Below are 23562 nucleotides of genomic sequence, written 5' to 3'. Positions count from 1 at the left end.
TAGCAGCCGTATCAGCAGCAATGGGGGAGCCAAGCTGGTGCGACAGACCAAAAGCAGCAGGAGGCAAGGGGGGTTCAAGCTCAAGTCGTGGGTGCCCCCCCCCCCTTCCCCCCAACCCCTCGGGCGCTCCGGGCAGCGTCCTTTTCAGCTTCCTTTTGGGGGGAAGAGCTAGCGAAGCGTACGACGAGGGCTCGCTGCGCGGCCCCGCCGCAAGCTTTCGCTCGTCGCTGGCTCTTTTTGCTTGGTCCACGCTAGCTGGGTCGTCGCGTTCACGGCGGCAGCGGCGTGTCCGCTCGCAGCAGACGCGCGGAGAGGGGAGCGTCGGCCCTTTTCCGAGAAAAACAGCGGCGCTACGCCGGCCTATCCGGCCTATCCGGCGGCGGCGAAAGGACCGACCCGCGAAGGCCGGCGGCGCCTGCTGCTGCAAGCCTGACGTTGGGGCGTCTTCTCTGCCGCCCCCCGCACTCGCTGCGCCCCCCTTTGCCGCTGCGGGGGCTGGCTTCTCTGCGCGTGACACTTTTTGCTTGCCGCGGTCGGAGGGGGGATCTTTGAACCAGCGGCGGCGCCCGCTGCAACGCTCGGAGCGTCGTCGCCGCCGGACGGCAGCCGGGAGGGCGGCATTCGCGCCCCCCTCCCCCCACCCCGCCACCCGGCCGCTCTTCTGGCTGTTTGCTTGGACGCGTGCGCGGACCAAGTTAGCGGCGCGCCATCAAGTAAACAGGCAGCGGGCAGACACCGCTGATGCTCGCCGCGGCTTCGGCGTAATTAGGAGCAGGCCCTTGGAAGCGCGCGGCTGGCCCGTTTTTGTCTGGAATGTTTCTCGGGAACTTGGGTAGCGCCGCGCGAAGCAGCGCGGCGTAAAACGTCGCTGCGAGGAATCTGTTTTATTGTGTTTTTTTTTTTTTCAGCTTTCTTTATCCCCTCTTCTCGGGGGTGCGGTCCGGTCGCGGGGAAGGCCACGAGGGGGACTCGAAGAGCACAAGGGGGGTGGAAGGTGGGTAGGGGCGGTGGGGGATCGCTCCGACGTTGGTCGGCACCATCACCAAGGGTGTGTTGGTTAGAGAGGGGGGGAGGTGCACACCGCCGCTCCATCGGCGGCGGGGGTCAGTGTCTGTCTGTGCGGGTGCGGCAGTGGCGAGAGCGCCAGCTTCGCTTTCCTTTGTCCAGTGCGTGGACGCTGGCCGCGCTTGGCCGCTGGCGCTTAGCCGCCACCGAGGGTCGCTACTCAACGTCGCGCGCGCAACGCAGACGGACCGCAGACGGCAAGCGCGATGGCTCCGGACTCTGTCGAGGCGTTCATATCCAGCGTCAAGAAGTATCCCATACTTTACGACTGCAAACGTCTCGGCTACCGGGACGTTGACAGAAAGAGGGAGGTTTGGGAAATGGTCAAGCAAGAAACTAACATGGAAACCGGTAAGTGACACAAACCCGTCGTCGAGCATTTGCACCGCGACAGCCGAAATCGACCCTTGGCTGTCATTACCGAGATGCTTTTTACATGTTTTTTTCACCCCGTTTATCGCGCTTTGCACGGTCGAAGCTGCCAATCGCGGGTAAACATGACCGACACATGTTGCAGGCTTTGCTCGTTTTGTTGAACAAAGACGTACGGCATGCGTTTCACGTGACTATCGGTAGCGCGCACTGTTTAAATTCTCTGTTATCCTTTTTTTTTTTTTTTGCGTGTGTGTGGCTGTGTGTCGTCTCGCGGATTGATTGGTGCTCGGAGATATCCGCGATATTTGAAACGGCAAGCTAACTCGTAAACGGGAACAGGACTTAACGATATTCGCGATAAAGCCTTGAATAATGTAGTGGACGAAACGATGCCTGAAAATTTGGGACAAGGCTTGGGCCACCCTAAACGTGGCCCGCAAAGCCAGGTAGCTAAACGCTGTTGCCACTGTGATATCCGCGCGGTGCTCGCCGCCTGCTCCCTTGTTATTTTTCTCTCCCTCCTTTTTAGCGCTTTATCTGTAGTTCGTTATTTAACCCTGCCGTTTCTATGCATTGCAGTTGATGATTGCCAGCGTCTATGGAAATCACTCCGGGACCGGTACATACGTGAACTCAGGGCACTGGAACATCCGAGCCATCTACCCTGGGAAGCACGCAAAAGCAAGTGGGCGTACTTCAATTCACTGGACTTCTACAAGGACTGCGGAAGAGCTGCAAGGTCAGTGCATAGGTCAGTGCTTTTTTTTTTTCCTAGTTACTCGCGGTGTTTAGTGCGTGCGCACCTCCCACCTAAGCGGCCGAGAGGACGGGTGCGCGATAGTGCGACTAACAGCTTCCGATAAGTAAAGTTAAACGTATAAGCACATGAAACTCATGTTCCACTTGTCTGAAAGATAATGTGCAGAGCAAATCCTTCCGATTACATTTCAGGTTTGGGCTTCTTCAGTATGAAACGAAATTCTGGTTGTCGTACTCGGTCTTACCCTTATAGCTGTGTTGCGGAGGCAACTTTCCGCTAACGCCCCTGTGGTGGTCTAGTCGTTATGGTGCTCGACTGCTGAACCGAAGGTCGCGGAATCGAATCCCGGCCACATTTCGATGGAGGCAAAATGCTAGAGGCCTATGTGCTTAGATTTAGGCGCTAATTAATGAACCCCAGATGGTCGAAATTTCCGGAGCCCTCCACTATGGCCTCTCTCATCATTTGATGGTTCTGGGATGTAGAACCCCAGTAATTATTATATTAACTTGTCACTAACAATTCTTTCACGTTTTTTCTCTTCTTATTTTTACATTCCAGAGCCAAACAACCACTGGGAATTGCAGACACGGGTTCCTTAGACCACTACTCCAACGGAAGCGAGCCAGCTGCCATGGAAGACAGCTTCACAGCCGAAGGCCCCCCTCCTGCTCATTCCCACTGCCCCAAAATGGTACTGGCTTCTCCGCAGACTGCTCCCGAGGACTACGCTCCTCTCAGGCTGCACCAGAGTCCAGAGCCACCGGAGAAGAAACCTATCCTCAACAACGAGTCGATGGACTCTTTTGAATCTGAGGTACTCGGCATCCTTAACCGTCCACTAGACGAAGACGAGTACTTTGCACTTTCCATTGTGCCTACCCTGCGGCGCCTTTCCTTGAAGAAGAAGGCGCTCGCCAAAGTCAAGATACTCCAAGACCTGGCAGTGATCGAGTTCGGCGAATGACCACTGCCGAGCGATGCTCTATGTCTTGTTCTCCGTTCAAGTGCCATATTTACCAAAGGAAACGTGGGACCAGCATTGCCATGAAGAAATGAGTATTCCGTGCCTTTTTAGCTAGACACAGCAGCTATAGAAGCGACGCCTTGCAAATGATGCTGTCTGTGGTGGGCATCGAAGCCAGGAGCAGAGAAATGCGGCACGCCACCTCCTGAAGTGGCAGCCACGATGTCGCTACAGTCACCGCTCTTGGTTCACTTTCTGATGCACTGTGTTACTCAAGAACAAGAACTTTGTTTTTGATCGTCCAGGGCACACCAAGTTGCTGGCTATGACGTTCAGGGATTTCGTTTTATTGTAGTCATAGACCAGCCTGACGACGACGACTATGGAGACTCTTGCTGGGTGCAAGACACTACAAGTTTTGTTGCCGCGTCCCAAAGACAGTGATATTTTCCCAACATGTGCCAAGGACACTCCACGAGTGCCAGCTAGTGGAATCAATTCCACACTGTTACTGTTTAGGTGCCAATGTCTGTTTGTGTGTGTCATAATGAAATGAGCTGTATATGCTGCCATGCAAAGCCAGATCTCTGGAACATTTGTAGAAGTTGCAAGTGCCTTTCAGTACTGTGCAAGTTCCATCCTTTTTTTTTTTACAAAGTGTTTGCAGTAATAAATACCATTTTTGGTAACTCTGTGGTTGTGCTTTATTGCTCTCACTTTTTCTTCTTTCGAAGCAGAAAAACAAGCAAATCATTACTCCTAACTAACGTGTATTTTTAAGGAAGTGGAAGAGGACTACAACTTTAGGAACAAAGCTGGGTCATTTGTTGCACAGCTTTCCTGTGAAACATCAGATAATAAAACAAAACAAGTGAACATGTTGAGAATAACAAACATGATGTGCTGCACATTAGTGCAGGCTTAATTAAAAAAAAAGATAATGTTGTAGTGGTACCCAACTGCATGGGCATCATGGACTAGCTGTGACCGTTGGTGGAGAGAAGTCCAAGTCCGCACACGTTTCACCAACACTGCATTGCATGCAAAAAGTCCCTCTTGAGGGAGAGAGTCGTAGAGGTAGGTCATCCATTTTGCTAGAGGCGCCTTGGATCACAGTTTTGGCTCCGGTTTATGAACAGACACGTAAATCACAGTGCCAAGTGCAATGATGGCAGGAATTCCAAGGCCAACAGAGGTCACTGACAGCACTGTCGCAGAAACGTGCTCAAGCGGCCGCTCTCCAAACCCACTTGACATGGCCCTGCACACAGAGCCCAAAAATTGTTATATACGGCCTTAGACACAAAAATGGAAGGGCTTTTAAAAGAAAGTTGGCGATACAAACTGTAATCCCTGCTTCATAGAACTTGGTCATAGACAAAGGCTTGCTTAAATCTTGCACAGATTCTTCTACAATGTATGCTCAGCATTGTCTATGTGTATGCTAGAGCTGACAGCTACTATCCCATCTTTGATCTGCCCAGCCAGTTTTTGACCATGCGCTGAATTTACAATCCAGCCTGTATAAACTATGGGCAAACCGTTGCAAAAACAGGCCTGGGAGTGTAAATCTAGAGAGTGAATCCAACTTGTGAGCTCTCGAACCTCAGTATAGTGAACACTGATACAACAAAGTACAAAATTTGGTTGGTCTTGCTTGATTTTGGTGAAGTACTCTAGCAAAACCAAGAATGAGGGCTGTGGCTCAAAGCATGTACAGCCGCAGCCACATCTGTGTAGAGCGTGCGAGCAGCTGGTTTTTGCTCTACGGGGCGGCACTGTGAGACAGTTTCAGGCTCTGACGTGGTGTGTCAGGAGCATGAGCGACCCAGTAGTCAGGCTGACTATGTCAGAGCCCGAAACTGCCTCAAGGTGTCGCCCCACAGAGCAAACACCGGCTGCTCTTGCGCTCTACACAGACGTGGCCGCGGCTGCGCTGTGGTAGCAAAAATGGGGCCAAGCACAGTTGCTGACTGATATGCACGATTTCTTGCTTCTACACAACTGTGTAAAACAAACGCTTTAGATATGGCCAGTGTGCATTTGCAGGAAGGATTGATCATCTCCATTTTTCGGAAACACGCCGCAAGACGTCTCTCCGAAAGGTCTGTCACATGAGATGCTGCAATACTTTTCTATGCCAAATGTGTGCTGTTATGACATAGTCTTCAGCGTGCCCCCTTTTTTTAAATTGCAACTGATAGAATAATACATCTGTGTTACTTCGTTAAACTTTAGTCAACAGCACGTAATTTTGTGAAGTGTCACAGATGTAGTACAACTTTGGGGGCTACTAAATCTACACACTTTTGACGTGCCATCCAAACGTACCTCATGAATTACTATTAACACTGCCACTGACAAGGCAGGAAGATTCATGCCGATTCTGTGCATGATAAGAAAGTGGACTGTGTTCTGGTTGTCATGGTGACGAGTCTGTTATCATCAGAGTCATCAGCACAACACATCAGTGTTGTGCTGCTTTTTCAATAGATGAAGCTGCAATCATTGGTCTGTTTAAGGGCAGCATGAAGGGACATTATCTAGAAGTGCTCATGATGGCATTCGTTGCACTGTGTCCACACCTAAAGAGTATATCTTACATGTTCTACAAATAATTATACTCCCACAGGGCAATACTATCTAAGCCACGCAGACTTGTAGTTCTACTTGTCAGAACAATATGCAACATAAACCACTACAAATGGAGATGCAGTGGGACTTTTTAACTTATTGAGCAGTGTTTATAATCTATCCTTAGTCAGCGCCTACTTTGCATTTCAGATACAAAGGTGCATGCATAGTTGAGGTTTTTGATTCGATATACCCGGAAGAAGCCTTCTGAACAAGATCATAATATTTTGCACGAAATGTCATAAAAGCTTGCGATGAAAAATCAGTAAACAGGGTTTGTGTGCTGGAGCCAACATTTCGACAAGCGGACTTGTCTTCTTCAAGGCTCCACTGTTGCAGCTTTGAAGGAGACAGGTCCACTTGTCAAAATGTCGGCTCCAACACACAAACCCTGTTTACCGATTTTTCATTGCAAGCTTCCATCTTCACCTGACTCCCACCTTTTTTGGGGAAAAAATCTAATTGTCACTTCATATTAGTATTAATAACACAGTATAAAGAACTTGCATAACTGAAGGCCAATACTTCGTAATTTTTGTTTCTCAGCAAAAACAAGCATTAGTAATAATGTCATTCTAAAGACGTACTTGCCTCCACCATAGTCACCGAATCAGCAGGGGCCACAGTTAGAAAGGTATCAGGTGGGAAATGTCAAGAAAGACACAGCAACAAACAAAAGAAAGTTGCTGCAAGTGACACGTCTTCAAGTACCCCTCATTGCCATTATACTCTTCTCGCTGTAACTGTAACATTACAGCACCCCCTGGGGATGTTTTTGCGCTTCAGCCATTTCAGTCAGCTGAATGCAACATACCTAATTGAGCATGAACCAGCAGGGGCTGCTGCGTACAATACCACTACATGCCTAGTCAAAAGTTATGCGCTGCTCTATGCCTTCACCGTATTTGTTTGGCTGTGTTTGCTCCTGACATTAAGGCCTACGTGGTAAGTACATGTTTCCAGGATGGAACAAACAAAACTTAGTAGTCAGAAAAACGTCACGAATGGGAAATTCTCAGTAAAGGTTCTACTGCATCTGTTATTTCATGCCAGACCATGTTCTTTTTGACCATATGTTTGGTTCTGGCACCCTTTTAAATTGAAAGTTCGTTTTGTGCCATTAGCATATGACTAAAAGTTTCTAGTAGTCAAATTCACGCCATATTAAAAAAAAAAAGAAAATGAAGTGCCACTTTTCATGCTCTGTTAGAAACCTAAGATAACGTTTCCGTTAGTTAAAATGCATTCTAATGAGATTCCTTTGAGGCCTGAGTGTCCAGTGAAGGCGGTCATTGAACTTCCATGTCTACTCACCATGTAGCGTAGTTGTTTTCCTGGTACCAGCCATCACCTTCTGAGCCGAAGGCCACAGTGATGGCTGAAGAGGCTACAGTTAGGTGCTCTGTGTGCGAGCCATGCTGTCGCCACATTGAAGTTCCACCAGCTTGCAGCATAGGTGAGGTTTTGATATGCAGCATCAACTGATAGTGTCACTGTTCTTCCTGGGTCCCGATAGCAGACTGGCTTCCAATGGAGATAAAAAGGTGGATGAAGAATTTTCGTGCTCGTCAAACAGGGCCACATTCTGCAATGTGATAGGAGCGAAACGCTATAAGGAAGTGCATGAGCACCGTTATCCCACTGCATCAAAGGCAGTTTTGCATGTGCATATGCAAATAAACCACATGAATTGTTGTAAATTGTTCGAACCTCCCGCGGAGAAGTCACGGCATCAGATGACATCGCCAACAGCTAGGAAGAAGAGAACCTTGGGTGAAATGGAACACGCTCATTGACATGGATGCTCGGTTGTGTGTCTCTTTTCTCTGGCGCCTTTAGACACCGAAGTGTGGTTTCCCACATGCATGTTATAGTTAATCAGTAAGGAAAGCAACACAGATGTAATGCATACTTTGAAGAGTTGCTGTGCACGTTGGGCACATTGGTACCCGAAGGTGGAAAGCACCAGCAGACAAGGCCAAGGACTGAATAAGAAAGACACTGACTTCAGCAGTTCATTCCTCCAAAAATTCACTTGTTATATGCCATGCGCGGTAGTACCACACCTGATCATTATGCCAAAGTGATTTATCTAAAAAGACTATTTTGAGGAGGTTGACAGATGGAGTGCTTGCAAAGCTTTAACCACTTCGACTGATTATCTGTGCTCCTATGACAGCAGTCATTACACAAAGAAAAGCAGCTGCACTCCTGGCAGTGAACGAATAGATGACCATCTAAGGTAACTCTTCCTTTTAAGCTACGCTCTCTTATGTGCTCATTAACACGCCGTGTCTGTCCTATACGATTCATTACACAGAACAATCGCAATTTGCACTATTGGGTATAGTATGTTAAATTTGGCACATCCTGTTGTTAACGTCTTTCATATTCTGTCCTTGTCTACTGACACTAAGACATCAAAGAGTTGAAAAATATTTGTTCAAGCAAAGAGTATCTTCGTGTGGCATGTGTTCGTTCACAAGGGGATACTTCCTATCGTGATGGCAACGTGGGTAGCAAAGAGAAGGAAGGACCATTAGATGAAGCAGTTTACCAGCACATGTTTGCACCTATGTGCAAATGCAACAGCATTACTTTCCCTGCTACTGACTACAGGTGACCCTTTGCACCTCCTGTACCACAAGAAATGATAAGACACCACTACATGATTCGATCAAAGCTATAGTATGGGCTAGCTGGTTCGTTGTTCAAACAAATTGTTAACAGTGTGAAACTGGAGACAAGGACAGAGAGACACACACAATCACCAGACACTTGTGTCTCACGCATATTGTCTTCGTTTAGCACTGTTGAAGAATCCATCCAACCGCAGCATACTTTGTTGACAAGTTGGGTAATGGTATTACTCACTGTAAAGACACCTGGTGTGTACTCATCATCGAAGGTTCGGGCACTGCTGATACCGTAGGTGTTGTTACGAGATGAGTCATCGAGAATGGTCAGCTCGAATCCAAACTGTGACGTCTTGCCTAGCTGAGGTGAAAGGTTGAGCAAAGAGAGCTGAATTTGGCTGCTGTTGCTCGTGTAGAGGAGATGCGGAAACTGGATATCATGGCCATCGCTGTCTTGGACTTCAAGCTGAAAAGAAGCGGACACAGGTTCAGCAAGCCAGTTAAAACATGAAATTAGCTGCTTTGCTTGTCCTGCACATTCACAACGAGAGTTAATGTTCCTACAGAAATAAAGTAAGTAAGCTAAAGAATCAATATAATGCCGCGCAATAATCTGGTTTATTTAAGACAAAATGTACGCGCTTCATTTCGGTTATGCAATTGGGCTGTGTAAGTGCCTAGCTAAGGAAGGCCTCCACTCAAGACACGCTGAATTGGTCAGAAATTATCGCCATAGTACACGATTACAAAAAGTGGGTGAAGAAGGCGCAAAAAGACGGAATCTTCAAAAAAAGAAACATGATTAGCTTCAGAACAAAGTCTTCACTGAGAGAGCCATGAAGATCAAATTGTGCTTTGTTGCTCCAAACGAGAAGGTCGCGATTGCTGCTGACCCTTGTGATGCTGCTGAACCAGTGTTGTAGCAGGGGGTGGACACCGAGCCCGTGCCCTCTACATTTTGGTTTCGTTTCACACATATAGTGCACCATAGTGGCTCACGAATCTCTGCTGCAGTGGTGAAAACTTACTGATTGGATACAAACAAAGCTTCAATATTTGATGATCAAGTATAATGCAGTAAATGTGAAAAACGGCACATGAATGTCCTTCTAAGCTTACAGTACAAATGGCACTACTAGGTTCGTAAAGAACCCAGTATTAATATACCAGATAGAATGACACTCTTACCGTGAATTGAATGGTACCATTGCCTGAGAAAAACCCCTCATCCTTAGCAGAGCTGGTTCCATAAGCAACAAATGTGGCAGTAACAAGCTGCTTCCATTTCCAGTGCAGCCCTGAATTTCCTTCCACAGGAGCTGGCTCTGATCAATGTAGTGGGTGCCATTCTTCAGAGTGGTGTTTAGATGGGCCTTGTTCTCCGGGTCATTGTACTCCAAAAGCTGAAAAGGGAAAGCAAGCGAATAAGGAAACTGAATTCTTGCATAGTTGGCTTACATCAGCAGATGATCGCTCAGCAAACATGGCTTTTGTTGGGCTCTATATACGTGTATGCACGTATAAAGACACCACTGGTTATATATGTATTTTTAGATTTGTGTTACCGTTTACTTAAAGAGATACTGAACGAAAATTGAAAAAATAAACTGCTGAAAACATTGAAATTCTACCTGGACAACACGACCGTTCCGATAAACAGAGTTTATTTCGCGCATTTTTGAACATTTGGCTGTATTTTTGGAGTAGTGTCAGCGCACAGCAGTTGCACACCAGTGAGAGCCGTGACGTGCACATGTTCCTGTCCTCCCCCTTTTTTTTTTCCTATACCTCTACTTTACACCTCCCTCTCCCCCTTTCAGAAAGGTGCTGAGGCATGCCCCACCATTTAGGGGCTTTACACCAGCCGGGAGCATTGTGCACTGGCGGTCGTGGTTCTAGGAACCGTAGTGGGGGCGCTGAGCGGATTGGGAGACGCGGGCGACAGCTGGCATTGTTGGCATGCCCATTTCTAGTGCATGAAACATCACCAAACGTCACCTTTTCTAGTTCACAGTGCAGCAGCTAGACGTGGCAGTGTCTGCAAAATGCATTAAATTCATTATTTTCCTCTAGTTTCTGCCTGAAATGAAGGTTGTGTCTATCAATTTCAGCACCAAATCTTTCAATTTAGCTGAAAATCTTGGCAGCAAAAATTTTGTTCAGTATCCCTTTTTATAATGCTTTGTTGTAAAGGACCTCTCCTTCCAATATTAACTTTCATGATAGGTAAGGCAATACTTTAGGTCACAGTTAAAAGAACAATGCTCCACTTATATGTTAGAGTTCAGCTTTCTTTGTCACTTCCCTCCACATTGCTGCTGGTGCCACTTGCTGTCTTGTACAACAGGCCAGTTGGAGGCCCCATTACCTACTATACATCTTGACTATATGCAACGCTAGGACCCAACAGATGACCCCACAATGCTGTTGTCATTTCTTTCACTTGCTTGAGGTATGGTCAAGATTTCCTCTGATAGACTCTGCTTTCTGCTAAACATGTTTGCTCTGTTCAAGATCCACGAGATCATGTTGAGCACAGTGTTTCCCTGTTGAAAACAATTCACACTTCGTCATGTGGTCTTCCAAGTTGTTACTGTAAACAAGAATAGTGTTCCATACAAGCACCAGTGAAAGCTTTGCATAAGTTGATTCACATAGTGTGTGGGATCCACTTCATTTCTTTCACTGCATTAAAAAAAAATATACAACTGCTTAAAGCTATTTGCATCACAGATGTAAATGCCAATAAATATAAATAGTTTATGCTGTAGGCTTCAGCACGTCACTTTTTCTATCTCAAAGCAAAGCATAAAGTGTGGCGGACTCCACGATTGAGAGATTAATTCTGCCAGCCATGTGGTTCTTTAATGCACCGAACTCAAAGGTTTACAGGTGTTTCTGCATCCCTGCCCACACTGAAATCTAGCCATCTCAGTCAGGTACTGAACTTGTAAACTCACACTTAGCGCTAGAATGCAACAGGCAATACAGCAAGTCTACAACCATTAATCACCTTTGAGATGACAACAGCCGACGAAGACAGCACGGGACCATTAAATGCGAAGGTTGTTTGGTTCAGGTAGTGCCTACGTAGTGATTCCCATGAATGTCAATGAGTCTGGTGTCTAGGTGGGGTTTGGATGGCAAGCGCAGCTGGTGCGCCCAGTGCAGACCAAAAATAATGCAGGGTGTCATTTGAACCTTCGGCCGTGACGTAGCAGAGGCCACAAACCTCCTTGTCATCACAGAATGGGTTGAGATGAGCTGTGAGCTGAAAGCAAATTCAAGGTGCATGCACATCAGTCAAACGAGAAACTTATTGCTAAAAAAAGTGTAAAAATAGCCAAACGTTAGCTCAATTCTGGGCTGTAAGGTCAGCTTTTCAACTGACAAGCCAGTTTTAACCAAACTTAGCAGGAGGTTCTGTCTTGTTGGCAATTAGAACATTTACTAAATTTTGTTACCCAAGCACAAATCAGAACAAGTTGTGTGTGTTAGAAATGAGTGCGTCACCTCAGGATAACTATCACATAAAAAAAAATGTGATAATACAATTTTTTTAATTATTATATGCTGCTAATTCTTATTACAAGATGGCAGGAGCCACTCATAATTTATTGACTTTTTCTGTAGAAATCAAATCACTTGGAAAGCCTTGTAGTTACAGTGATCCACAAAGCTTCACTTTTGCTCTCAATAAGCGCAACTGAAATTTGCAGAAATTGATAGTCTGTCTTCTTCCTTGCACATTTACAGCCTAAAAACAACCTGGCAACAGTTTTCGTAATTTGAGAAATGGTCAGATAACGCACACTGGGAAAAATTAATTCAGAAATTTCAAAACATGGCACTTTATTTTGCAGGCAACAGAGATTTTTTGGAATGCCCCTGCTGCATAGGTTGGCACCTCTCATTCGACTATTCAGCAGCTACTGCTTCAAACTCATTTGTCAATAAATTTCATGTGTTGTATACTATCCTTTCATTAACAAGCTGCACTGCACTCGTTTATTGTGGAGAGTTACCACTACCGGGGTATTACGTGCGAAAACCACTATATTATTATTAGCCACGTCAAAGTGAAGGGCTCCGGAAGTTTTGACCATTTGGCGTTGTTTAAAGTGCACTGAGATCATACAGTACATGGGCCTGGCATTTCGAGCTAGGCAGGCAGAAATTGTTGACAGTGTTTAATATAGCTTAAATCAATCTAAAAAATTAAAAATCTGGTATTTTACGCGCCAAGATCACTGCATAATTATGAAGGCAATCCTTCTGAAGTGTCATTTGTCTCTTGCCCATTCATTAAATTGTTACTTGAAAGTGCAACTGATTAAGGCTACATTAAATGATCAAGGCAACGTCGAAAACCATGCATTTCATACCTCTCTCTAAACCCATCAAAGGTTCAATTAAAAATCGGAAAAATAGTCGCAAACGTAAAATTTGTATAGCCTGAATACAGCGTACCAACCTGTACAACGAAGTATATATATATATATAACGACAAATAACTAAAATAAATATTTGTCGCTTTGTAAAGGCCGCTATACTAAAGTCCATGCTTTTCTGCTGGGGTGGCTACAGCACTGCAAGGAGAAATTTGCGCCTTAATAAGCAAAAACGGGTGGAGCGGACGGTTGAGTTTAGCTTTGCCATGCGCCCATCAAATGTGCACATTTCACGGTTTGAATTAAGTGGCAACCCAATTCATCACGTACGCGCAATTACAACTTTTCTGTAGACAGCTAACGTGCAGGCTACCTACAAGCTATCGCTTCCAGTTCTCTCATGTACAGGAAAAAAAAAAAAAAGGATCTTACCTTTCGTTGATACGCTGCGCAAGTTGACGCGAGCAGAGTAACGAATAAAATCTTCGCGATCATGACTTCCACAATTTTAAGGAGCACTTTACAATACGCCCAGTCACGCGCCTGTCATTTGATACACTTGCCAGCGAAAGTTGCCGTCTCGAAATTCGGCCACGCTGATAACGCTCGCAGCTGATTGTAGCAATTGTAGCTGCAGAAATGCGAGTCACGAGGTGTGTGTGTCACCTGTCGTAAGCGAGGCCAGCTGGCGGGTTCAGGGGCTCAGGCTCGTGGTGTTACCCGCGCTTGCGCGTGCTAAGAAAAAAAATAAAAAAACACTTCGCCCGCTGATTCTTCAACAATCGAGGAGTCGTAACTGCGGTTCTACATCACGCCATCACGCTTTGTTGTTTTACGATAAAAGGCTGCTGCTAAGACTAGCTTTCGGTTTCGGTTCAATAAATCATCTTAACGCTTTATATATGTGGGAAATGCAGTAAACATATGAATACTCTGTGTGATACCTCCCACTGATGTATTAGGTGAGGCGAACAAGTTGTAGGTGTTCAGTAACGTAGCCTCAAATGCGCATTTGTTATGAAAATTCTGAGGGCGGGAACGACAACAACGCCGCGCTGGTCGCGCGATGCAGCAAAGGCGCAAAGGGATCCCATGCCCCATGCAGCAAACCTTGATACATCGGCTGCATTAGCTGCTGCATCGAGCAAGCTTCAATTTGCAATGTACTAACTAATGTAACTACCTGAGGCGAGCGCACAGATAATTACCTGTTCTGCTACCTCTCTAGAACCTGAAATTGTGCTCTGTATTTGCTGCAAAGCATTTCCGTAAGTGTTCAGCTTACGTCGCACTTACGCAAAAATAGCTCGAAACTTCCAAGTGGAGCGTTGCTGCGCGCGTCGCGTGTGCGTTTCAAAAGCGTGCTGCATTTCGCACTTGTTTTCCGTTGGAATGAGCGGCAGCCCTCGACGTTGTTGCTGCTTAATTGTTTGTTTGTTTGTATCGTCAAGACTTTGTGCCTAGCTTCTTCTTCTTCTTTGTCGTCGTCGTCTTAAGCTTCTCAAATGCTTGCGTACTGTGCAACTATGATTTTTAGTAACTCTATGATCAACACAGGGCAATGTTGTTTCTTAGCTTGGTTTTAGAAATCATTTGCAAAGGTTGCGTCATATCTTCCATATCAGTGGTTTGTATACGTGCAGTGACGCATTTCCGTGGCCAAAATATTTCGCTATGGAAGCGTCGGTGGCGAACAATGTGGCCAGCTACCGCGAAGACCGTGCTCACTCGACGTCGGAAGACGACTCCGATGATGAGGAGACGTCGTGGAAACGACAGGCAACTGACAAGGCCAGGGATGCCGCGGCTACAGCCGGGTACGATTTCTCCAAATGTGCTGCTTTAGCTGGTGTACCGCAACAACAGTCGCTACAGTTCAGGAAGAAAAAGGTAAATGTTTACCGATTCTCAAACGAGGGGTTGTTTGCTTGACTAATTCTTCCGTTGATGCAACTTTTGGCCAATCCACCGTAGTAGGTAAAACTCATGTAAAGTAAATCCGACTAACCGCTTGCCTGCCGTGTACGTTATCTGTGCAGCTCTTCTGCATTCAAGCAAATGCACAGACAGATGCATGCATTGGTTTGCACATGCTGCGGTTAATGATCGAAGGTCGAGACACATGTCTCGTGCGGCAGCGCTTGTGCACTGCCGTTCTTTTTTCTACTACATTAGTTTATATGCTGCACTGTACTCGGCAAGCAGCCTGCTGGTTTCCATCTCTGCTTTAAGTCATGCGACTTTCAGAGATAATTAAACCCCCTTTCCGCCATTGTACTTGCCGTGATCTCCTGCATAATTTTTCCGTGGATTGTGTATAGCTAATTTGTTGGAGCATTTGTACCAGGTACAGTGAAACCTCGGTGATACGAATCTCACGGGACCACCAAAAATATTCGTATCATCCGAAATTCGTATCACCAGAAAGCATAAAAAATTAGCATGTGACAAAAGAAAGCTGGCGTACATTTTCATTTATTGTTTTTCAGGGCCGCGGCGACGTCAGGAAGAACCCTGAATGACTGTCAGTTAAGTTTTTAGACGTCGGCAATCATACCAGCACTCATAAATATACGGTCCGTACGCGCGTATTTAATTAATGAACCAGGTGCGTTGTGACCCGCGACAGCAGTAGTCCCTTCCAAATTTTAGTATGTTTTCTTTTTTTTTTATGACACCGGAGTACTACAGCGCAAGTAACAAAAGAAGCCCTTTCGCGCGATGGATCAAGGCCACAAAATTACAGAACCACGGTCCTGTGTTCTGATTTTGTTATCGCGTAGGTGTTGGGGATGTTTTTTGGGAGATTTACGACCGTGCCCGCACAAGTGCGACCTCAACGGTCACGCATGTTGACATAGTGAGCCTGACTACTTCGCCAAGACCGTCCTCGCCTTTTTTCGGTCCTCGTCCACCTTTAGAAAAGTGTTCTTACACCGTAATTCTGGCGATTTGGCGGTGCGGCGCGCATGCCCACGCTTGCATTCCTGCGCTCGCACGTGCTTGGTGCGTCTTCCGCGACAGCGTGGACAGCACCTCTTCGTGCCTGGGCGGTAGCGTACGTTCGTATCAAACGTCGCTGGGTGAAAATCAGTTCGTAGCAACCGTACTCCATTACATTGCAGGCAATGGGCCTTGGCCGGGACCAACGAAAAATTCGTATCACCCCGAAATTCGTATGAGCTGTGATCGTATCACCGAGGTTTCACTGTACCACTGTACCTAATACAGCAAATCTGCGTGCATCCTGTTCACCTATGTTCTGCTTCCTCGCACAGGTAAACAATGTATGGGGTGCTGTAATCAATGAGCAGCTGCTCATGGAGGACCTGGGTCAAGTCTCTGTGGAGTCGTCTCAGATGGTCAACTGGAAGAACGACCGCCACTGTGAGAGCTATGACTTCACTCGGAAAGACCTTGACACACGGCCAGACCCCATCGAGCCGGACGATCTATTCGATGAGGACGGTGTCACTGCACACGACGTTGTTGACATTCAAGACCCCGGACCTCGCGGCCAGAAGCGGTCAGTCATGGACCGGCTGGGAGAGCGTGCCTGCACCCGGCCCTCGAGGTCACGGAGCCCAAAGATTCGTGGAGCTGGAAGGGCACGGCGATCCAAGTCGGACAGCTCCAAGTCAAGCACGTCTGAAGAGGATGACGAACCAGTAGCTGAAGTAGCCGCAGACATAGCAGCGCGACTGGAGGAGACCAATGCAGAGCTCGTGGGTGAGTGGGTTCGCATTCACGTATGAGCCGGAGGGAAAGTGTTAAAAGGGTACTCACATGAAAATTATCAGTTGTAGTTTTTTTGCTTCAAATGAAAGACCATGTTGTCAAGAGCCTAGAAAATGTGCTGGTAAGCGTGACTGCACCCTGAATAATTAATTACACTAGGCTTTTAAAAACTAGTTTCGGTTCCTAGTGTATCCTGACGTCACGACATGGTATGAGTTTGTCGTCAAGTGCTCATGCAAGATATTGTGATATTTCCACTGCCATTCAGCCCCTTGGATCCGTTGGTGACGCACGAGCAGCCATTTTGAATGTTTTTGGTGATGCACAAGTGGCCATTTTGAATGTTTTGGTACCTGACATACCAAAACTGGTGCATGAAGTCACCAGAATTTATATGGTAGCCTGACGTCATGATTGTTTCAGTGTCAATATGGTGTGCCATGCTAAAATCAACCTCAATGTCAAAATAAAATATCTTCTCAGCGTTTACTGAGCTTCACACTTGAGCAGATATACAGGATATTTGTTTACAATATACAAGTATACAGGATATTTGTTTGGTAGTGTAAACTCAGCTTCAAAAATTGGCGTTGGTACCCTTTTAATGATTTACTGTTCCTTTACTTACCAACCTCATGCTGCTTAGATGCCACCCAGTCATTGAAATATTTTTGATGTCATATGCATGAGGTTGTATTCATTCCTTGGCCATACTTCCTGCAAGTCACGCTTGCAGGGCTTCCTCTTGTTTTATGACAAAAATTCAGCATGGTGGCCTGTTGTAGCAATTGGAATTCTCTATGCTTCAACATTTTAGCAAACGCAGTGCCAGGATATACTTGTGCGGGGGTGCGTATGCTATGTGTTCATAGATATTTGTTTTTAATTGGAGGAGAGATGCAGTATGAGTCATTTTTTTACGGCATGTTAAAAGAGGTCTTAAAAGTAGAACAGTTGCTACTCTGCTAATCCATTTTTGAAGCAAAATCTACCTTGTATTTCATTTTGTGTACTTCTGCCTCACAAAGAGTCCACTTACGGCAATACCTCTCACTTGCACATGTTCTGCAACTGTATTTTGCCACTGTGACATAACATTTCTGTTAGTGTGGTTTTAGAAGGTTAGATTCCAAGCAACTTTTGTGATTTCTGTTTCTTTTCAAAACCAAAGAGCGGGTTGTACAAGTCCTTGGTGTTGCACGCTCTCGCAAGCTGCTGGGCATGACGGAAGACATTGAAGCAACGGGAGGCCTGCTGATAAGGGTAAGTACATTACTGTACAGTTGGCCGTTAATACCCATTGATTTATTCAGGAAAGCAACCCATCCTACAGCTGGTACCATGCAGATTGGGTACTACTGAGCTCTGTAGCAGATGCCCAACAATTTCAATGTTGGGGAAGTGCACGTCTGCAAATAGTGAGAGAATGAATCAGTACAATAAAGGTGTATGTGGGTATTGGCTTAAAAGGGCCCAGGCGGAGCAGGGGTTTTCTGACAGGGTTCTGGGAAATCCAATACATATCTCCATGAACAGCCAGAATGAGTCTGACCTCATGTTCCCCTTCGACTGACTTTTAGACTACAGTTTCGATTTCAAAAGGTACCCGTACACCACAGCTGCATTTCAGCGGTCCTCTCGAGAAAATATTCACTAACAATTATGATGCTCTCTAGTGCGAAATTTGAGCACAGCTGTATATATGTTTTCATTTTGTGATATATTGGCTGGCGCAGACAATTTCTCGTGGCATGTTGCAAATGGCGCAAAGTACGGCGCAACCGCCTCGCTAATTTGGAGATAGCGCGAGCCTGTGTGCATGGGTGATTCAAAGCAGCCATTGCCGACAGACATCCCAAACGACGTGCGTTACTCTGGTTCCATCTTGTAGTCTTGTGCGGCATTCTGCTTTCCTCCTCACCCTTTCACCACACTCTGTGCGTTCATTTTCATCTTTCGCTGCGTTCATCCTCTCAGTTATGATGGATGAGGCATGCAGACGTTCAAGGCAGGAATGGGCGCCTGGGAGCTGTACTCTAAAACCAATAGTGGAATAGCACTAATAATATGAAGCTTTTACGAATATTTAAAATAAATATATTTTTTTTGTATAGCTTGCTGTACATTCCTCTGTTCTGGCGCGAGATCTAGGACGTGATAAAGCAAGACAGAAGTGAGACATAGTGAAGCGCCGTTTATATGAGAGTGCTGCTTCACTGTCTGTCTCTTTTCTGTCCTTTCTTTTCGCTTTTTAAACCTTGTGCAAAAAGAAAAATTGTACAGCAGCTTCACAGGCAACAACTTGCCCGAAAACCTTTTATTGGCTTAAAGGAGTACTGACACGAATTTTAAAATTTTTCGGATTGTTGCTCTAAATAAAAATACTCGTGTCGAGAAACCTAAAACGAGTATTGTGGTGCCTGGGAATGCATCGTATATATTTTAATTACCGCTACCTTAAAAAGACACTTTCGGTTTCGATATCGAGGGGGCGGCTTCTCAGTGACGTTTCATGTCAGTGTGACATCACGGGGATACAGAAACTCTCGACGTACTAGCGGCAAATCCGTCATCTGCTCGTGGTGCACATAAACAACGATGAGTGAACTGTCGTCCAGTGACCCTGACAGTGATTTCTGCGACTTAGGCTGCATGCAGGACGCAGAACTCGCAAACTCGGGGGAACTGTCTTGACTCGTCGGGATAATGTCCATTGCAGTGGGGCTGGCTTGCAGATGCTCAGTGACGAAAACTTCAAAGTCAAATTAAAATATTTTATACGTGTTCTCCGACACCGGTGTGTGGACAGCGTTGACACTGTATAACAAGGAATCAGAAAAGGTCCCTTTTGCGATGTCTCAAAATCGTGTCAGTACTCCTTTAAGGGCAGACACTCCTCGAAACAACTTCTTTTTTTTATTTCTTGTAATATAGACTTGAAAATTCTGTTATATGTATAGTTTTTCATGCAGATTTCAAATATGTCATTACTTTTTATGTAGCTGCTACAGTTGTTGAGTTATGCCATACACAATGGCAAAATGTTACACTTTTTGCGGGAACTTTTTTATGTACTAAACTTTCAGTAAAAGTATTGTGTTGAATCTTATTTGACTCTTTGTAGACTGTAAAGTGCTAATATCTATCCGGATATTCTGCAGAGATAATGGAACTAAGAAAAAAAAAATCGTACTTTGTAACTGATTATTTTCAGTCTCCTTTGAAACTGTAACTGAACATTTTCACAACTAATGCTGATAGATATTGCAATTTCAAGTAGATATTGGCATTCTACATGCCTTGAAGAATACGTGTGCCATGTTTCGTTACTATACAAGAAATATAAGTTTATAAAAAGCTGCCTGCAAAACGTGAAATTGTCAAAAAAAAATGAAAATGAGAAAAACAAGTTTGAAAGTTTGAGAAGTTGGCATTTATCAGAAAAATCACTATTTACATCAAATTGGGCCACAATCCGCCTCGACGTGTGTGTGGACGAAAGCGTAGACTCGGGCCAATCGGAATTTTCACAACACAGTTCGAGGAATGCCAAAAGTCTTTTGCGCTTTCCAGGATGAGCTTCTGTTCGCGGCAAGTTGGGCATGCCAAACCCACCGCAAGTGCCGTGAGCGCGCCGATTTCTCAAAGCATCGTGTTGACTGTAGGAGCACCTACCGGTCTAGGCTCACTCTCGAAGAATCCAATCTTCTTTTGGGATGCACTGATAAATTCCACAGCAGCGTCAATTTCACAACCACTGCCGTGGGGTTAGGTGTCGGCGTTAGGCCTATCCGATATCGGAGCATCGGGGACATCGTCCATCGCTGTCGCCTTGAAAAGCGTCCGACGCCATTTCCCTCGATACTTGTGGCGATTCCTGAACTTTCGAACATCAGAACTGCGCTTTTTAGGGCTTGCCATGGCACGAAAATACAGAAAAAGGCAGAACAGCTTGACCGCGGCGTTTGAGGCTTCGCTCTTTTGCCGGAGAGATAGGAGGGAAAAGGGGATGGAGCGCACCGCCGTCCAATGGCGGCCTCATGCTGCGTGCCGCGAAATTCAAAACGCTCGACGTACGCGTTGTTTTTCGCGTTTTTTGTTCATTCTGGGTGAAGATACGTGACTAACCCCTGGTGGATTGTGGAGAAGACAGCTTACACTGCATGCAGGCAGGATTGCAAATGGCAGGCATCGCGTCATTTTTGCAAAGGACGCAAACTACACCATTTTTCGCGACTTTCGCGCATTTTTCGCGTCACCGCTGCTCACTTGGAAGCCTTTTTAGATAACTTCTCGTGTGAATTTCAGCTTGATATTTTCAAAAATAAAAGATTATAGGCCAAGGATGCAATACAGCTGAAAAAAAAACAATTTTTTCAAAAAACCGCGACGTTTCGACTCGCGTCTCCCCTTAATATGGCATTTTCTGGCAAAACAACAACGATGACAACAAGAAAATATAGTATGCCCATTAAAGCAGTGATGGGTGCTTTACTTCACTATAAAATGACTGAGTGTCGACAGAATGCAAGGGCACATTCAGAGAAGTAGCAAATGTGAGAGAAGATACTTAAGCAACCGTGAACCAGGTAGTGGATGCTGTCGGTCTGTAGTACCGGCAGGCTCACTTTGCCACAGTGAAAGGAAATGTGAGGTGAAAGGGTTCTTTCAATCATTCACTCGCTCACTCACTCACTGAATGACTGAATTATTGCTGTGCGGTTCACCCTACCCGCCACACCATGTTCACACTAAACGCGTTTCACTCTGTCGCATGGCTTGTCTTGTGAATGGGATTTCTTTCTGCTTGTGTTAAGCTTTGAAAACCTACGTGAGAAAAAATATCTATCCAAGAAGAAGTGCATGAAAGGACTTGGTTTAGGTACTGAAGCAGTATTTCTAGGCTGCTGTCATGAAATTTTAGAGAAACAGGAATAAATTGACCTGTGAGAAATTCACATACTCCAATTTTACACCACAAATCCAAGTATTTTAAAATGGTTGTGAAATTCTTTCCAGGTCTTCTTGTATTGAAATGTCTTCGTGTATGGCTGTAGAACATACCTGTAACTGTATCGTATGCAACAATTTGTGGTCATAAAATTTTGCTTGGCATTTCTTTAGAAAATTGAGGTTTGTCTTGTCATTTCTGGCATGAACAAAGCATTAGGGAGTTTTAGCTTGTAACATATACTTCTTTACGTTACCGTCTTACCGGATACCGGATGGAATCTGTGTATGCACGAATCTTTACGGAACGTAAAGGTTTACAGAACGTAAACGACTGGCTGGATAGGCTTTACGTTTACGGCCCTATCTCGCAAATCCACCTTCGTTCGTGGCTACTCGCGATATCCACTTCGCGGAGACTCCAGCCGCCGAGTCAAAGTAAGCCGAAGTGCGAGCGCCACTTACGATCACTTTATTTCAGCCGGATTACCGAGGCTAGAGCGACCTAGAATACCGAATCCGCAAACGTGAGAGGCCTAAAGACGCTGACAGGCTGGATAGGTGGCGCCATCTAGCGGGGCCAAGGTGTACCAGGCGAGCACAAAATTGTCATTGCAGAAACATCGGGCATTCTACTCCCAATGTAAATGCCTTGCAGCGGCATTATTACGAATGAGTTGCCTTTTTAATCATTTTTTCCCCTCAAAAACACTAAGCGAAAACAAACATATATCCATGATTGTGGTTGCGCGAAGCGTCACAAGATGTCGACACCATTGCCCGCTAACCTGGTACTGTTACACCCCTTATACTGCACACGCTAAAAACCTCTCTTATCATTTTGCCGCAGCGTAATTCAATATTATCTAAATTAAATGTAGTTTAAATGCTGTTATCATCACTGTTTAGTGGTTTGCGCAAACGTAAAGGTTTACGTACGTACGTAAAGGCTTATGTTTGGGCAGCTAAAAGACTTTACTAAAACTCGAGTTCCGGTAAAACGGTAAACGTAATCTGGTAACGGTAACGTAAAGAAGTGTACGTTACAAGCTAAAACTCCCTATTATCTAACTTTCTGCAAGAATGCAAAACCTTCTAAAGCCCAGGTTGCTAGTGACCAAGTCGGCTAGCTGTTGTGGGGTATGGTGCGGCCCCACATTCTAAGCCAACAAGCTTCTGTCCTAACCAGATATGTCCAGCTGTGCCTCACATTCTTACACTCACATCCCTCTACTACCTCTTTCTATCATTCCAGCGGCACTTCTCACGCTGTGCACTGTAGGAGTTGCAGTGTACATAGCTTGTGGGTCAGGGAACAAATGGGTGTTAAGGATATCTGAGTCGAAATCAAGAAGAAATGAGCATGGGCAGGACATATGCAATGTAGCGTGTAGGCAAGGTAACCGCTGGTCATTACGAGTAATAGACTGGATTCCAAGAGAAGGCAAGTGCGCAAGGGGGAGACAGAAAGTGGGCAGATGAGATTAAGAAATTTGTGGGGATAACTTGGCCGCAGCAAGCACAGGATCGGATTGACTGGCAGAACATGGGAGAGGCCTTTACCCTGCAGTGGGCGCAGTCAGGCTCAGTCTTGGGCAGTAACTAGTTACTAGTAACGCGTTACCGGTAACTAGTTACCTTTTTCAGTAACTTGTAACTGTAACTAGTTACTTTTAAGTTAGAGGAACTGGTAACAGTAACACTGTTACTTTTTTACAGAGTAAATGTTACTGGAAATAGCGTCACAGTTACTTTCCAATTTCCTCTCCACCTTTCACCTACAGCACCGCTCCCCTCGCAATTTGGAAGGGGAGGTCGCTAAGACTAAGTTCACGTCCATCTTTTTTTTTTCGACATATATATCCTTTTCGTCACTTCACCTGCTAGCTCTGCTCTTTGTGTACCGGTGAATCGTTAGGATGCCATGTTTAAAGTCTCCTTCTTCTGAGGCTCCGAGCTAAATTGTATTTGACAGGTGGCTAGAAAGCAGCAGAGCGCAAAATGGTCGAGAGCCAGAAATACCGTGAACTAGAGAATAAGTTTTTT

The 23562-nt window shown here is 45.5% G+C and overlaps 3 protein-coding genes across 4 annotated transcripts in view; 2 read left to right on the top strand and 1 right to left on the bottom strand.

The window, feature by feature from the left end:
- The first annotated feature begins 1070 nt into the window (after window positions 1-1070).
- Window positions 1071-3818, top strand: LOC119387425 (transcription factor Adf-1-like). 2 transcript variants are annotated; one of them, XM_037654817.2, is made up of 3 exons: window positions 1071-1416; window positions 2020-2179; window positions 2762-3818. In XM_037654817.2, the coding sequence occupies exons 1-3, from the start codon at window positions 1272-1274 to the stop codon at window positions 3165-3167; spliced, it is 711 nt and encodes a 236-aa protein (XP_037510745.1). In that variant the 5' UTR covers window positions 1071-1271; the 3' UTR covers window positions 3168-3818. The 2 variants fall into 2 exon arrangements, with proteins under 2 accessions (XP_037510745.1, XP_037510744.1); XM_037654816.2 differs by having other exon boundaries at window positions 2020-2191.
- Window positions 3512-13526, bottom strand: LOC119385955 (glycosylated lysosomal membrane protein B-like). The gene is given in 9 exon segments (XM_049414170.1): window positions 3512-4428; window positions 7116-7192; window positions 7194-7371; window positions 7373-7386; window positions 8676-8903; window positions 9626-9714; window positions 9717-9840; window positions 11550-11708; window positions 13261-13526. Coding segments are annotated over 9 exon segments (1083 nt in total). The 5' UTR covers window positions 13324-13526; the 3' UTR covers window positions 3512-4277.
- Window positions 13527-13912: 386 nt separating this feature from the next.
- Window positions 13913-23562, top strand: part of LOC119387422 (phosphorylated adapter RNA export protein) — a 28537-nt gene continuing 18887 nt past the window's right edge. The window contains exons 1-4 of the mRNA XM_037654814.2: window positions 13913-14096; window positions 14472-14718; window positions 16107-16557; window positions 17738-17829. Of these exons, the coding sequence (XP_037510742.1) occupies window positions 14503-14718; window positions 16107-16557; window positions 17738-17829 (759 nt within the window). The 5' untranslated portion in view covers window positions 13913-14096; window positions 14472-14502. The remainder of the gene's footprint in view (window positions 14097-14471; window positions 14719-16106; window positions 16558-17737; window positions 17830-23562) is intronic.

The sequence above is a fragment of the Rhipicephalus sanguineus genome, chromosome 3 (assembly GCF_013339695.2).
Source record: "Rhipicephalus sanguineus isolate Rsan-2018 chromosome 3, BIME_Rsan_1.4, whole genome shotgun sequence".
In the NCBI taxonomy this organism is placed as follows: domain Eukaryota; kingdom Metazoa; phylum Arthropoda; class Arachnida; order Ixodida; family Ixodidae; genus Rhipicephalus; species Rhipicephalus sanguineus.
This window is presented reverse-complemented; position numbering and strand designations above follow the sequence as displayed.